Here is a 15,463-nt window from a genome sequence, read left to right as displayed (position 1 = left end):
GCTAATTTTTGTTTTATCTACTTCTCAGTAAAATACACTTTGAGGTAAGAGATCTGGATTTCAATGTCAGCTGCAATGTCTGATTCTGAGGGTTTAACATTTCCCAATGGGAGAGAGAGATGTATAAACAGGCAATTAGACTAGGATAGGTAAGAGACAAAGAGGTTATAGAGCATGTGTGGAAGCATGGGGCTATTTCTACTTGAGAGAGTTAGAAAAGCCGGCTGGGAGGTTTGACTCTGAGCTGAGTGTTGAAAGATGCTGTGAAGTTATCCAGGGAGAGGTGGAAGGAGGCATTTGCAAACACCCAGTGTTGCAGTAGGTGTTACATGTGGGCTGGTGATGCTGAAGGGCCTTAGGCACCATCATGAGGAAGAACTACTTCATCCTGGAGGGCATCAGGGGGTTATGCACCTGGACTGCATGTTAGAGTCACGGAGGTGACATTTAGACTGCTGGTGTGAGGGTTTCCCTACAGATGTGTCACACCAATCTTTCCTGCATTCCTACCGCCTAGGAAAAGCTGCACAAGGTCTGGGAGTGCTGTGAGGGCTGTGGGCCACGACAGAGCCAACGTTGCATTCCTACCGCCTAGGAAAAGCTGCACAAGGTCTGGGAGTGCTGTGAGCAGAGAGCCAGGGAGATTTTAAAGAGAAGAGTAAGTTATCTAACTTTTTCTTAAGGAAAGTGTGCTGGTAGACTGGAGGCAGTGAGGGGAGAAGTGATGGGCAGGCCAAGCAAGAGGGACATTCGGACCATTGTCCAGAGGGAGGGACCAAGACCTAGTGAAGAGTGTGGAATGGAAGCCTTGCTCAGTATTCAGCTTTGATCAGAGTTTATTAACATTCCTACTTTCTAGGGAAGTGATTTCTTTCTGTGATGATGATGGCTAATGCATTTAAAAACAAGTTGACAAATTCCCATTTCTTCTGAACTCCAGCACAATTGCAGGCAGAGAACCGGATTCATGTATGAAATATGCTTACTTTCTTGTCCTGAAAGCAGGCAGATCACCAAACACAAGCACATTAGTGTGTGTGTGCATGTGTGTGTGTGTGTGCGTGCATATGTGTGTGTGTGTGTGTGTGTGTGTGTGTGTATGTGATGGTATGTATGGTAGCTTGGAAGGAATTAAACCATTAAGAGTTTTCTTTAGATAGCAGTGCTATAAGAGCGATAAACTCTATATGTCTTTTCTAAACTTTTTAACAGTCAAGTGGCAGTCTTATTAATAAACTTGATTTGTAGACTGATAGTTTTGGTTACTATAGGATATTTTTACCCATGAAAGAACTGAGACCTTACCTTAACCACCTTCAGGATGCCTTCATTGGTTCTGGGATCTGTTTCAATTTCAAACCAATTCCCTTCATTTCCAGAGGTGAAAAAATATACAGCCAACCAATTATCCGTGTATTCTTCATCCCAATCTGTCACTTGAAATCGGAGTAACTCAGAATTTAAAGAATTTTCCTCAATACGTGCTGAATACTGAAATGGAGAGACTTTAAGGTTCAGTGCTGGATTTTACCTATATTACATTTATCTGAAATAGTATTAATCTTTACTTCTAAAATTATGTATTACCTTCACAATGATTCTTTAATTCTTATATTTATGCTCATTTAGAAAATAGAAAAGTGTAGAAAATGATTGTTCAAGGACCAGTGGGCATACCTGAGAGTCTCTGAGCACTGGGAAGTTATCGTTGACATCTTTCACTTTAATGCTACAGGAACATTGAGCTGACAGTCCTTCTCCGTCCTTATCGGCACCGCTCACAACCAGGTGGTAGCTGCTGATTTGCTAAATTTTTTAAAAAAGCAAAAGAACCATGCTGAACTTCCCAAGATTATAAATGGCCAGTAGTTGTTTTCCATGGGTAACATGGTGAAAAGATTTACGTTCACAAGTAACGACATATACACTAGTTGTCCATGACAGAAGGTTGGTGGGGATCCAGGTGACTGGGTGGAAGTGCTGATGGGCTGGACCAGGCTTCGGTAAACTTCTGAAGGTAAGGTTGTAGTTTTAGAGCAGAAAGTGGGTAATGTACATAAGGGGAGTGTGTGATTATCTGAGGGATGCTTGCTTGTGGAGTTCCCCTGTAGTCTATTGGGAAAACCATTTGTTTAAAGATAATATGGGAATTGAGCCTGGGTCCTCTGTAAGAGCAGCAAGTGTTCTTAACCACTGAGCCACCTCTCCAGTCTTAAAAGCCATATGGATCTTAGTAGCCTGTGCAGGTGGAGAGACATGGTGGAGATTGGTGAGAAGAGAAGGAAAGGGCTTCTTTGGTACTTTGCAAGCAGAAGTAAGATTATAAAGAGATCTATGGAGAAAAAGTATGACATCAAATAAAGTTTTATGCCAGATAGGAATTTCTTTCTTTGTCTAAGAATCTTCTTCCATTCTTTAGGAATCAGAGTGCAATCTTTGTTTACATACACCAACATCGTCCTTGATTTTTCCCATTTGAACTTCCATTGGTATGTAATGGTATGATTGGTTGTGCAGGTCTGGAGTCCACATCCCACCCCAGCAGAATCACACTCAAGAAGAAAATTTTCCCTAGATGGGCCCAGGTAAGGGCTAGCAGCCTCTTTCCCTTTGTTTCTTTATTCTCAGGTGACACAGAGACACCCCTCTTGGGTTGCTTGATATCAAACCCTTACTTAGTTTTTGATGCTTCTAAGGGACTTATATTACCTCTCGATCAAGAGTATTGGTCAAAGTGCGGACTTCCCCTGTGTTTCTGCTTATAAGGAAAATGGGCATGCCTGCAGGTTCTTGGGAGACGATTTTGTAGGCAATTTTGGAGTTCAAGTGGTTTGGTTCATCTGCATCTGTGGCATTCAGGATCATCACCAGTGAGTCTAGGGATATGGAAAACACAGAGACCATGTGAAGCCCAGAATTATAGTCACACTAAATACTCAGTAGTTTTACAGTGATTCTTATTCGCTAAAAAAAAAAAATCTTAAAACTACCTGTGTGTGTCCCCCCAAAGTCTTTTATGTCTTTCAACTAGGTAGAACTTGTTGCCATCCAGAAAAATCCCCCAGCTCTCCCTCAGCCTTGGCTTTGTTGAGGTTGAAGCTGTTTTCTGTCTTGATTTCTTCCCCTGATAGATGTTCCTATGTTTCCTTTTCCTAACGATCCAAGCAATGTGATATCTGTGTCTCTTACAATGCCGTGCATCCAGGCTACCTAAGATGAACCTTGTGACTGGTACTGTCCTGTCATAGCTTGTATATCTAGCATAAGATGCTACTTACTTGGTAACTGGACTATAATCTAGTAATATAACTACAATGGATACTTGTTGATAGTTCAGCTATATATTTTAGAAAGGCAATCTCAGACTATCTTAATAATTTTTTTGTAAAACTGTTGAGAAAATGACTAGAATAATTGATAAAAGTGATATAATGCTTGTATTTGAAAGAATCCATGGGTTGGAAGCAGTGGGTGCTGTAGAAGACTTACTTGAAGCACTGTTTTCTTCAATTTCACCCTCAAATATCTTTTGTGAAAATACTGGAGGGTTATCATTAATGTCTAAAATTTTGACTGTTAGTATAAGTGGTCTCTCTACATCTTGCCCCAGGGCATTTACAGCTCGGCACGTGATCTAGAAACAGAAGGATAATGCTCGTTATTACCCCGCATACTTAGTTTGCATATTATACGGTTGCCCCTTCCTTCAAACTGCAGCATTTATGGCAGGATGATGCTCTGACCAGCCATGCGCTGAATCCCAGCCCTCTGTGGGCACTCTTCCAGTGTTTTCCTTCAGGTTCACAAAGTACAGGTAGAGGCTCTTTGTAGGGGGAATAATAATGCTTGTTGGTGAACATTAAGGTAATCCATGTATTCCTTTCTCTTTCAAACTCACGGGTAGAAGACCCACCTTCCAACTCCACAAAGTGACAGGGAGAAAGGTGTTGATGACACAAACTTACCAGGAAGCTTGGGGTTTTCTCGCGATCAACTATGGCTGTTATGTTAATATCACCAGTGTTTTGGTCAACAACGAAGATTCCAAAGGGAGGCTGATCAATTCCCACTCCAGAAATGCGATAGGTAACTTTTTGTGTTGCTTGGAAATCTGACGTGATCTGCAACCAAAATTACCCTGCATGTCAAAGTGATCATTGAGTAGGCTTTTCTCCCCACTGCCCTACCCACCCCCAGAGACTGAAGTCCTCTGTTCACTGTGTTGTGGCCTGCATACCGTGTTAGATAGTAGGAGTGGGAAACAAAGTCTAGTGGCTCGGCAACATCGACCGATAAGGATGAGCCTTTTTGGCTTTACCTCACTTGTTTGGATTGTGGTGCCATGGAGGGAATGCTAAAATGTGAGATAATGAAGGTCTCTCAGCAGTGATAGGCTGGCTACTTCTAGATGCTTCCTCCTTACTCAACGTTTTCAAAGGACATTTCCTTAGGTTGGAAGAGATGGTAATGAAGGATAAAGGGAGCACTTAAGATAACAGGTGTTCAAAGTATGTGTGAAAATGAATTGGTTTTATTTCTATAATTTTAAGGCTGTTTAATGGAGGGTATTTCCATACACAAAGTTAGAACAGTATAATGTATGTGATGCATCTTGTCATCCAGCCTGTCATCATCTATAAATGTCCTGGTCAAAGTTCACTCACAACCATTTTTCCAATTGTTCTCTATTTTTTCACCTTGTTTATTACAGTTGGATCTACCGAAGCTTATATATTAAATGGGTCATATGTTCCTGAACCCCATTTTATAATGCAAGAGATGTCATTCCTCCCTCTTTTAGCTTAATTTTGTCAGCATGGCTGGTATACCTTACTTTTGTTGGAGACTGTGGTTTGTTCTGTGGACCTTCCGGTCCGCATTTTGCTACTGGAATTGCTATATTATTTTTAATTTGCGTGTAATTTATTTATTCTAAAACTTCATGCTGCTTCTAACAATGTGACTTACTTTGGCAATTGGGTTTCTTTTCGAATTGTCTTCTCCTTCCCGGCAGGGCTTTGCAAATTTCACCCATTCCCGCTTCTGTCTTCTCCTGACCTGCTGTCCGGCGGCCTCACCTCTGTGCTGTCCCTTTGACTGTGTTAAAGAGATTCCATTTTATTATGTACAATATTTGTAGCTTTTGCTTCAAATAGTGATTATAGGTAATGCTTAAGCTGAGGAACTTTTTTGTTACAAGGTTGATCACCATTTGCTCTACCTGATACTTTTTCAAGAAAGGAACATTAAATAAGGTCATTGCAAAGTTGCATGTGTTTTAATGTCAGCATTTAACCACATTTAAAATTTCCTCCATATGGTCTATAATATCTAACTGTTTTGGACACTTAGGATTTCACCAGCTGATTTGTTTAAGATAAGAAGAAAGAAACTAGGTATACTAGTGCATGTTTGTAATCTCAGCACTAGTAAAGCTGAGGTAGGAAGATTGCCACAAGTTCAAGTCTAGCCTGGTCTACATAGTGAGTACCAGGTTAGCCAGGGCTACATAGAAAACCCTATCCCATCTCAAAACAAAACCAAGAACGAAATCAACTAATCAACACAAAGCCCAACAGAAAGTAAAATAAAACAAACAAAAATGTATAATAATATTGGTTGATGACTTTTTTTCCTAAATGTTTTTGGGTTAGTTTCTAGAAATTTAATTTTATATATTTTCATAATTTAAACATTAGATTTTTTTCAATCCAATTTGAAGTTTTAAAAGTAAACTCTTATTTTAATTACAAAAATGTTTTGTATACTTTACCTCTATCTGCAGTTCTCCATAAACCAGCAGGACCATCTGCAGACATTTAAACAGAACAGTTACATGTAATTTCTAGTAATCCTGAGCAATACATTGTCTAAATTGTACAGTTTTAATTTGTTTCTATTTTAAAAGAAGTAAGTTTAAAGGAGCAGATCAAATGTAAAATCTTATCAGTGAGTTCAAGGCCAGCATGGTCTACATAGTGAGTTCCAGGACAGCTGGGGCTACAGGGAGACCCTGTCTCAAAAAGACCACAAAAAAAAGAAAAAAAAAAATCTTATCAGCAAAAGAGATACTCAAGCAGTATAAATAAATCCCTCCAGTTCTTAAATCTGACTTCATATTTTTATACAAAAAACAAACAATCAACACATAAACCACCAGTATCTGGAGACTGAGGCAGCAAGATTACCACTCATTTGAGGCCAGCCTGGGTTACAGAATAAGTTCAGGTCAGCCTGGGCTACAGAGTGAGACCCTGTCTCCAAATAAAAGACAAACAACCAACCCCCCTCCCCCAAATGAGAATGAGCAGGATGAAGGGGAGGAGAAGGAGATGGAGGAGGAGGAGGAGGAGTCCTTGACTCTATAAAGCTACCCTTTCAGCCAGCTGGCTGTTTCTCTCATGGTGTAACATCTCCCAGAAGCTATGGGAGCCATTGCTTTAGGAAATCTTACTGTGATAAACTTCAGAAAGTGGCCACAGGGGATTGTAAGAACTATCATGCTGGGCATGTTCGTGCATGCCCATGATCCTAGCATGTGGGAGGCAGAGGCAGGAGGATTGCTGAGAGTTGGAGGACAGCCAGGGCAACACAGCAAAACTTTGTCTGGACAAACTGGAAAACAAACAAAAAACCCAAAGCAACAGCAACAACAAACCCCAAACTCACAAATCAAAACACTTATCTGTCCTGTGAGCGTGTACAGAAACAAGCCTGAGTTAGCTGCAATTATAGAACAGGTTTCTTTTCTTTTTCTCCCCCTTCCCCTTCTTTTTCAAATCTCTCCAAGAGCAAAGAGATCAGAACGGAACAAAATCGGGTTTAAAAGTGGAACATTTTTTATAAAATGTGGGGTTATACTCTTCCAGTCACAAGAGCTGTTTGCTGAGGGGCGTGGATCTTCTTTTTCTGTCTTCGGGCAATTTAAATATTGAACTTTGTTTTTATACTACTGATATAAAGAGTTAAATGAGGGTACGGGAAGTCAGACAGGCCAGGACCTTCACTCTCTCAACCCCCAGCTTTCTGTGCAGCTTTCCACCTGGAATGCATTCCTCTTCCCTTGGTACCCACCTATGAGTGATTCATCCATTCAAGTACCAACAGGCTTCGTGAAGCTATCTTTACAAATGCCTCCTTTTCTCAGTGCATACAGCTCCCATTCTCTACAATGCAATTTATCCTAGGGTAGTTTCTATTTCTTATTGTTTTATGTGCTTTATGTGCATTAAAGAATTCATCTTCTAAGCCAAGATAACTGTAAGCTTTCCAAAGCTTATGCTGTTATTTTTTCCCTACTCTGGAGGTGTTTAAAAACAGCTATTTGCTGAGCCACTCATTATGTGATCTGAAGATAAATGGGTAGGAAATGATCATGGTAAATAAATTCCAGGTAAAATTAGAAGAGTGATAACAGTAGGTTAAGTTAATATGTGATTTGTTTGGTTTTTGTTCATGGAATGTCATGCTTATTAATGTCTATTTTTACTGCAGTCGTCTGAAGAAGATTCCGTTTAGAATCTCTATTTTATGAATGTAGGCATAGAGGTACAGAGTATGAACATTTAGTCCCTGGAAGAGCTACAATTTGAACTTAGCAACTTTATCTCCAGGGTGTGTGTACTACCATGACACTAGATCCTAATCCGAGCTAACGTAAGAACACAGAAGAAAGTTATATGACAGTCAATTTAGATTATTATCTGGCCAAAGGCTGTGGTTGATCCTGAAACAATATAGAGTTATGAAATCATTTATTTTCAAAGGTTATAATGAAAAGGCAAGTCCAAGTCTGAACCAAATGAGCAATTATATCAGACATAGGTTTTTGGACCCCCCCCACCCCAATGGTAAACATTTCAGTTGAAATTCTGGTTTTAAAGATCACCCACTGATGTGTTCAAACTGTCATGAAAAGGAGCCATTACAGCACATCTCAAAATGATGATCCAATATACCTTGCTCTCTCTGGAACGTATCAAGAGTTACTGGGGAGAAGAACCTGTAGCAGTGTAGTCACTGGATGACACTTTTTTTTAGTTCACAGGAGGAAAGACTGAGCGGCATGTGAGGAGAGAGGGATGTGAGGAGAGGGAGAGGCCAGGTGTGCACCTTTTTACAGGAAACCAGGCGTCATCCAGAGATTATGAGTCATGTCTGCAGTAGCTCCGTGGAGGATGATTCTTCTAATTTAGGCACTGAAGCTCAATTTCTATCTTCCCGGGAAGGTCATCCCTAATCGATGGAGAATTAACAGTCCAGACTGTGGCTTTTTATTTCTAGTGGTGTCCCAGAAGCAGAGTCCATAGAGGAGTTAGTCACCCTAAATCGTGAACTCTTTTCTTTTTAAAAGACTGACCATGAAGAATGTCCCTTCATTTCAGTGTTGTGAAAGATGCTTTTTGGTTTTTTTCTTGAAGTATGAAGAACGTGGTAAGAACCATTTCTGAATACTGAAGTTCTCTTTGGCTGTTTATAAATATAACCACAGCTGTACAGTACTTTTGAAGGCAGTTCTGGGAGCTGACTGGAGAACCAGGTCAGGAAGGTAAGCCTTAGCAGTTATAACGTCTACTTTCAGTCAGCCCTTTCTGCTTCCCGTGTGAGCAGCTATTGATGTGAGATCCTCCTGACGTGGATTTGCCATCACACCCTCCCCAGCATAATGGACTGAAACCATGAGTCAAAATAAAGCTTTCTGCCCTTAAGAGGTTCTGTCAGGTCCTTTGTCCCAGCTATGAGAAAACTTACCCAGCACACTTCCCTTTTCTAGAAGGGCTCTAAGAGTCCATCACACTCCCTTCTGGGAACTCTTAGTATAGATTAGGTAATTTGAAGGAATTGTTACCAGTTTTAGACATCATTTTTTGGAAGCAATGCCATGCAATGCATATATAAGCTGTTGGTTTTACTTCTGTAATTGATCAACTGATGTGATATAGTCATTGCAAATGTCAGATCACAGAGATCCTTCAAGACACATTTGATAAGTGAATCACACAATGCAAAATTCAGAAAAATGAGTGACATCTTTCCCAATTCATATGAAAAGTCCTCTACTTCTGATGGGATAATGACCCAATAATCCTACTGTATGGTAAAAACGCTAAGGGGAACACACATTGAATGCCGTCAACTTTATAAACCTCACAGTTTAGCCTGCAGTCCTCAGAACACCTATTTCAATCTACAGCTGGGGAATCATCGAATACAAAGCCCATTTTATAATCAAGCATTGAATGCCTCTTGTGATTCATTGGGTTCTATGCTGAAAATGAAAACACGTTATTATCACCACCGTGAAGTAGAAAGTTCGTAAGTCAAGCCGTTGTAAGTCACAAAACAAACTGATAAACTTTGTATTCATGAGGGTAAATTCTTTAATTGGATAAAAAATATAATTACTTGGAAATTAGTATTTAATTTCAGATGATTAATTTTCAAGGATTGATGTGAAACTAAATTAATTTATAAAGTTAACCTTTGCATCTTGTGATGCCCCCCCAAAACAGTGCCCTGGTGTTTGTGAATGTTCCTTTTGAATGCTGTACAGGATGTTGTTAAATGTGGTGATGCAAAACTGAACTCTGAATCTTAATTTATTTTTAATTTCTCTCTCTCAATATGTGTGTGTGTGTGTGTGTGTGTGTGTGTGTGTGTGTGTGTGTGCCATGACATGTATGTGGAGGTTAGTGAACAGGTGGGGAGGATAGAGTACAACCTCAGGTGTTGGTTTCCAGTACCCACCATGCTGAGGCAGTCTGTTGTGTGCTGCTGAGTGTCCCTGGCCAGCTGGCCTTCAAGCTTCCTTGGATTCGCCTGTCTCTGAACTCTGAATCTCCACATAGGAGTGCTGTGAATACAGATGTGTGCCACTGCATCTGGCTTCACATGGGTTCTGGGAATCTCGACTTAGGTCTTCCTACTTTTTCGGCAAATTTTCCCACTGACCCATCTCCCTAGTGTCCGGATCCTGATTTAAATCCTAGTCCCCACCTTGTACCACTGTATGACGTGGGAACATAACGCAGTCCTCCCGTTTCCTCATCGGTCACAGAGGGATCATGATCCTATTTATCTTGCATCCAGGTTTATTGTGAGCATTGAACAAATTGATAGATGTAAAACACATAGGTGATCCCAAGTCCATAGCAACTGCTTGATAACTTGCCAGCCATTTCTGCTGTTGAATAACAACCCAAGGAAAGGGTATCAGAGAGCGTTTGACTAATAGAAGTGACTTCTTGTTATTATCGTGTACATATGACTTCTTTCTCTCTTGGACAAGAAACAGTGCTGCACTGTACCCGTGTAGGCTGCTTTGTGCGCATCTCCAGGGGGCACCGCTCACTCTGCAGGTTGTGTGAACACACCCACTGGAGTTGTGCAATACACTGCCTGGCCAGCCGCACAGCAGTCTTGTAGGAGAAAGAAGTGTGCAATAGGTAGATTCAATTATTCATCATGTAATTATGGATAACCCATCATCTGTGTAATTTCCTCATGAGCCACCTCCCAAAGCAAGTCCTAGCCTTGGGCTATGGGATTGACATTTTACTGGAAAGAAGGACCAAAGGCTGAGAGGTTTACGAGAAACCTCATGGACACCGAGTATTCTAGTTAGAGATGAAAACTGGTTTCAGATTAAGCAAAGAGGAGGGCTCATTGATAGAAATGATTGCATCTCTTCGGACTGGTGCCAAATCAGGCAGTGTTGGGCAGTATCCCCTAGCATGGTTATTCTGACTTTGGAATACTTGACTTAGGGAGAGGTTCAGAAGGAAAACTTCTCTTCATGTATTTGTTAACACTGGAAACAAATGTTTCATTAATCAAGGATGAGAAAGATACCTCAGAAGTTTTCCTTTCGTTGAAATGGGTCATTTAGCTTAAAGTCCTTTGCAAACAGCTTTACTTGGATGTTCTATAAAAAAGGTGGCTGACGATGAGTCTGCTACTTTTAAAGCACATTCTGTTCACCGCTTAATATTTTAACTACTGTTTTTTTTTTTTCCAGTGCCACCAACAACATAAAAAACTGTATTAAAATATTTGACTTTCGGGCATCTCAGGTAGCTTCATGAGTAAAGTTTTATATAGCATCGTAACATGAAATCAAATAGTTCATTATCCAAATGCCTACAGAGTGTTAAGTGATAAAATGTGCTTTGGATTTTGTTAACTTAAAACACTGAACAATAGTTTTGTTTGAAGACAATTATTTTCAAAAGGTAAATCTGTGAAGGTAGGTGGGCGCCTTTAACCACATTTTTTCCCCTAAAGATGTATATTTTGGATTATGTGAAATATATCAAACATACGAAACTTTCAAATATGACCCTTCAAAAAAATGAGGTGCTCTCTGTGACTTCCCCGTCCAAATAATTAACCTAGAAGCCCAAAGAGCTGAGAGGTTTTAGTAAATCTCTATTTGAAAGCATCATTTTCTCATTCCTACCATCAGAGTCATTAAAAGCATGACTTTTATCTTTTCTTGTATTTTTCAAAACGCTAGTTTCACAACTGTTCTTTTCCAATCTCTCTCTCTCCCCCTCTCTTTCTCTGTGTCTGTGCATGTGAGCAGCATATGTGTGTGGCACACATTCACGTGTGTGTGCCTCTGTGCATTTGTGGACAGCAGAGGAGAATGTTGTGTGTCCTTCTCTGTCACTCTTCATTTTATTCCCTTGAGACAGGGTCTCTCATTGAGGCTGATGCTAGGCTGGTGTCCAGCAAGCCCCAGCAATCCTTCTGTCTCCACCCTCACTGTACTGGAGTTCCAAGGCACACTCATTGCCATGCTTGACTTTTTATGTGGGTGTTGGGAGTTGAGTCCCATGCTTGTGCAGCAAGCTCTCTTACCTGCTGAGCCATCTCCCCAGCCACATAGAGCTATTCTTGACAGACTCTAATTCAAGGATCATTTTGAGACTTCCTTGACTTATTAAAACTAATGTTGGTGGCTATTTAAAACAGTAAAACACAATACTGAGAAGTCACCAAGGATCATCACTCTTACTAAATATTTCAGTGATCACTATCGGGCTGGGCTGAGATGATTCTTACTTGACAGTTAAGGTCTCAAGCAATGAGTCAGTGGACAGCTCTACACTCATGCCCAGGTCTTTCTGTTATATCTCACTGTAAAGGGGGCCATCAATGAGTTTGCACAGCGGTTGGATGGAAGAGTTGCTTACAAACCTCCAGACATGTCTTTCTACTTTCAGATCCCACCTTCAACAACAAATGATGCACGTGCTCTGAGAACACTGCTACCCCCCCCCCCCCCCCCCCCCCGCCATAACCACAGCACTTCGAAACTCTGGGTGGCTCCCATTTCTAAAAGGATTTCATCTGCCCTCACAGAACACACTTTTCAATGTCACGCTCCCTGTCTTTCCAATTCATGTCCTCATTCTCCGACACAAAGTTCCATTCCAGTCAAACCGGTGGGTCTACAGCTCCAGGCAAAAGCTATAACTGCCTGTCTTTGCTTGTGTTTGTCTGACAACTGAGCGTAACTCCCTTGGGCCCATCTCTACCTAGCAGATATCAAATATCACTGAATCCACTGGGCCTTATTATACTTACCTTGTTCCAACACTGCCTTTCGTTGATAGGATTTAGAGTGTAACTTAGTGAGAAGCACAAATACACATTTTAAGTTTCTGGTGGTCACATTAAAAGATTTGCTTAAAAGTTCAAGTTAACTTTAGAAATATATTTAATTCTATCTGCTAGAGATACTATAATTTCAACACATAATCAACTTATAAACTAATGATATATTTTTTCAAATTATGCTGTGTATTTTACACGTCACAGTGTATTTCAGAACAACTCTATTTGGAATGATGAATATCCGTGTATGGTGACTACCATATTGGACGGGTCAGATCTAGACCTTTATTAGGATGTTTTGTTATAGTATTTAAGTAACTCATCTCTCTCTCTCTTTCTCTCTCTCTCTCTCCCCCTCTCTCTTTCTCTCTCTCTCTCTCTCCCCCCCTCTCTTTCTCTCTCTCTCTCTCTTTCTCTCTCTGTGCATTCAAAGCTTTCTTGAGTCGAGTGTAGGAAATGTGTACACAGTCTGCTTTCCCCATCATGATTAGCATGATAGTGAACTGCAGGTTTTATGGTTTAAAAGCACCTTCATTCAATGATTTATTCATTCTTTAAAAATCTGTGTGTCCACAATTCAAAAGACCTCACAGATGAAAAGCAGCCTCAGCATAAGAAGGTTGGTTGCGGTAGTTCTGGGGGACACTGAGAATGCTCTATAACTCAAAGCTTGACTGAGCCACAGTGGTCCAATTCTACATCCTTATAACATTCTGACACTTCTAGTGTTGGATTACAGGCTTCCTGTAGTTTAGTCCAGAAGTTTCCCATTTGGGAAGACGGGAAAGTAATTCAACTCTCATGTTTCTCTTTACAACATTCTTGGGTCAGCTAGATCCACCAGATAACCAATGTGGTTGCACTGTCATGCAGCTGAATCTTGGGAGGAGATGATGCTTGAGACATTCTCCACACAAGCCATCTTATTGTGACATTAGATAACTTTAATTTTAGAAAGTTCTCAACATCAGTCTCCCTGTAACTTCTGGAAGGCGCTGTTGTGAACAGATGCTCATCAGGCCAAGTTTATTATTGACAATGTGGGGATTGCATTAGTGATTTTTCTTATTTAAGTCTTTGGATATCTTCAGGTAAGGGATATAATTATGACCTATTTTCACCTCACTAATATGAGCAAATTAAGGTATAAAGTAGTCTGTAATATCTAGGCTAACATTTTCTCTGTAGATTCTACTTGTCTTTTAGAAAACACTGTATAAAACTTTCCCAATCCACGAAGTATTATTCCTCTGAAAACATTCTCCCATCAAATTTTGTATCCCCCTCCCCCGAGGCTTGGGGGTATATTTTGCACATAATGGCTAAACAAAAAACCGGTTTTCTTAATAATCCTCCCAACTTGTCTTCAGTCAAAGTTGCTTTGATTTTACTTCAGCGGTTGGTGACTAGTCTCAAAATATGCCAGGTATCAAGATCAGGCATGTATAGTGCTTAGCCACATGCTTAATAAGAGCTGTGTAATCTTGGAAAACAGAAGTAGTTGTGTCTTGTGTGTTTTTGTTCATGTATTAGAAAAATTCATTGCTTTGAAGAAAATAAAGGTGTTGTGGAAAATACAATAATCTAAGGTTAAGATGGCTTCATTTATTCACTAAAGACATACAAAGCAGCTACTTTAAATCCGATTTCTTATTGCTTTCCTTTTTTTCAAAATACAACTTTATGTGAAGCAAACAAAGAAGGAAGCAATTTGGAATCTTCATAATTTTATGTTTAGTTCTGTGGTGTTCTTTTTAGAATTTATAACAGGGGTTTGGCAAGCCAGCATAATCTAGATCAAGGAAGGAAATAGGGGGATTTGGTAGTGTGAGCAAAAGATGGGACTTACCATGAAGATGGCCAGAGCTCTTGGGGCTCCAACGCGAAGCCAGGTCATAGTGTCTGATGTCTCTGGGGAACAAACCCAAGCAGTTTGCTGCAGCTCTGCTCCCAGGCGACTGCGTCCGGTGGGGAGAGTACCCTTCCTGAAGGAGTGCCTCTGCCGTCTGCCCCAGGACTCTGCTGGTGGCCTGTTAGGTGGTTCCTTCCCACCCCAAGCCAAGGATTGGTCTTACCAGAAACGCTTGCATCACTGTTTCTCAGGTAAAAACTGAGACACACCTCAGCTCCTAAAGCAATGAAATCCTTTGTTGGAAGTGGCACAAAAAGTTCGCCGGCTAAAGACAATGTGAGTAGGAAGGTCCTGGGTGAGTAACCGATTCATCGTGACATGGAAGTGAGTAGCTGGCCCTGACCACACTGAAAAGGAATCTAGTTGGCTTCTTATCACTACAATGGAAACTGGGGAGCAAAGGAAGCATGCAAAATCTCCCCAAATCTTGTGGAAAAGATTTGCTTTCAGCCTCAGTGTGGGTAAAGAATGTGCCTTAAGTGGTAAAGTGTGCTGCCAATAGCAAAATATCATATCAAGCAATTGTGAATGCAGGGTTTGAATAAAAGAATTAGAGGTAAAATCAAACAAGAGCTCCATGGATGTGTTGTACATTTGAAATAGGTGAATAGAATCAGACCCGTGTTAATTCTTAAGTGGCATCTGATTGTACTTTTTCTCACTTATAACTTAAAGAAGAGATTGACCAGTAAGGTTGGCCATCTCTCTGCTCTTTTAATTGCTTTTTAAATTTCCCCCAGGCAGTCAGCCTGCCCACTGCTGTATACTGGCAAACTCCTAACTAAACACTTGGACTGGACCTCAAACTATGGGGGAGGGGAAAACAGCAACAGGATATTAGTTAGGTTCACAGTATTCAAAGGGGAGTTTGTCAGAAGAACAATTTTATTATTGGAAATTTTTGTACATCGTTTTAGAAGTGTTTTAGTT

At 40.5% G+C, this 15,463-nt stretch overlaps 1 protein-coding gene across 1 annotated transcript in view; it reads right to left on the bottom strand.

The window, feature by feature from the left end:
* Positions 1-14,518, bottom strand: part of Dsg3 (desmoglein 3) — a 31,262-nt gene extending 16,744 nt beyond the window's left edge. Inside the window, exons 1-8 of the mRNA XM_008828855.1 lie at positions 14,471-14,518; positions 5,774-5,809; positions 4,969-5,097; positions 3,966-4,121; positions 3,490-3,634; positions 2,710-2,876; positions 1,678-1,806; positions 1,306-1,491 (exon numbers count right to left, since the gene is read on the bottom strand). Of these exons, the coding sequence (XP_008827077.1) occupies positions 1,306-1,491; positions 1,678-1,806; positions 2,710-2,876; positions 3,490-3,634; positions 3,966-4,121; positions 4,969-5,097; positions 5,774-5,809; positions 14,471-14,518 (996 nt within the window). The remainder of the gene's footprint in view (positions 1-1,305; positions 1,492-1,677; positions 1,807-2,709; positions 2,877-3,489; positions 3,635-3,965; positions 4,122-4,968; positions 5,098-5,773; positions 5,810-14,470) is intronic.
* Positions 14,519-15,463: the final 945 nt, after the last annotated feature.

The sequence above is a fragment of the Nannospalax galili genome, unplaced genomic scaffold, assembly GCF_000622305.1.
Source record: "Nannospalax galili isolate Female #2095 unplaced genomic scaffold, S.galili_v1.0 scaffold252, whole genome shotgun sequence".
NCBI classification, from domain to species: Eukaryota; Metazoa; Chordata; class Mammalia; order Rodentia; family Spalacidae; genus Nannospalax; species Nannospalax galili.
Note: the sequence above shows the minus strand (reverse complement) of the source record. Positions and strands in the feature narration are given on the sequence as shown.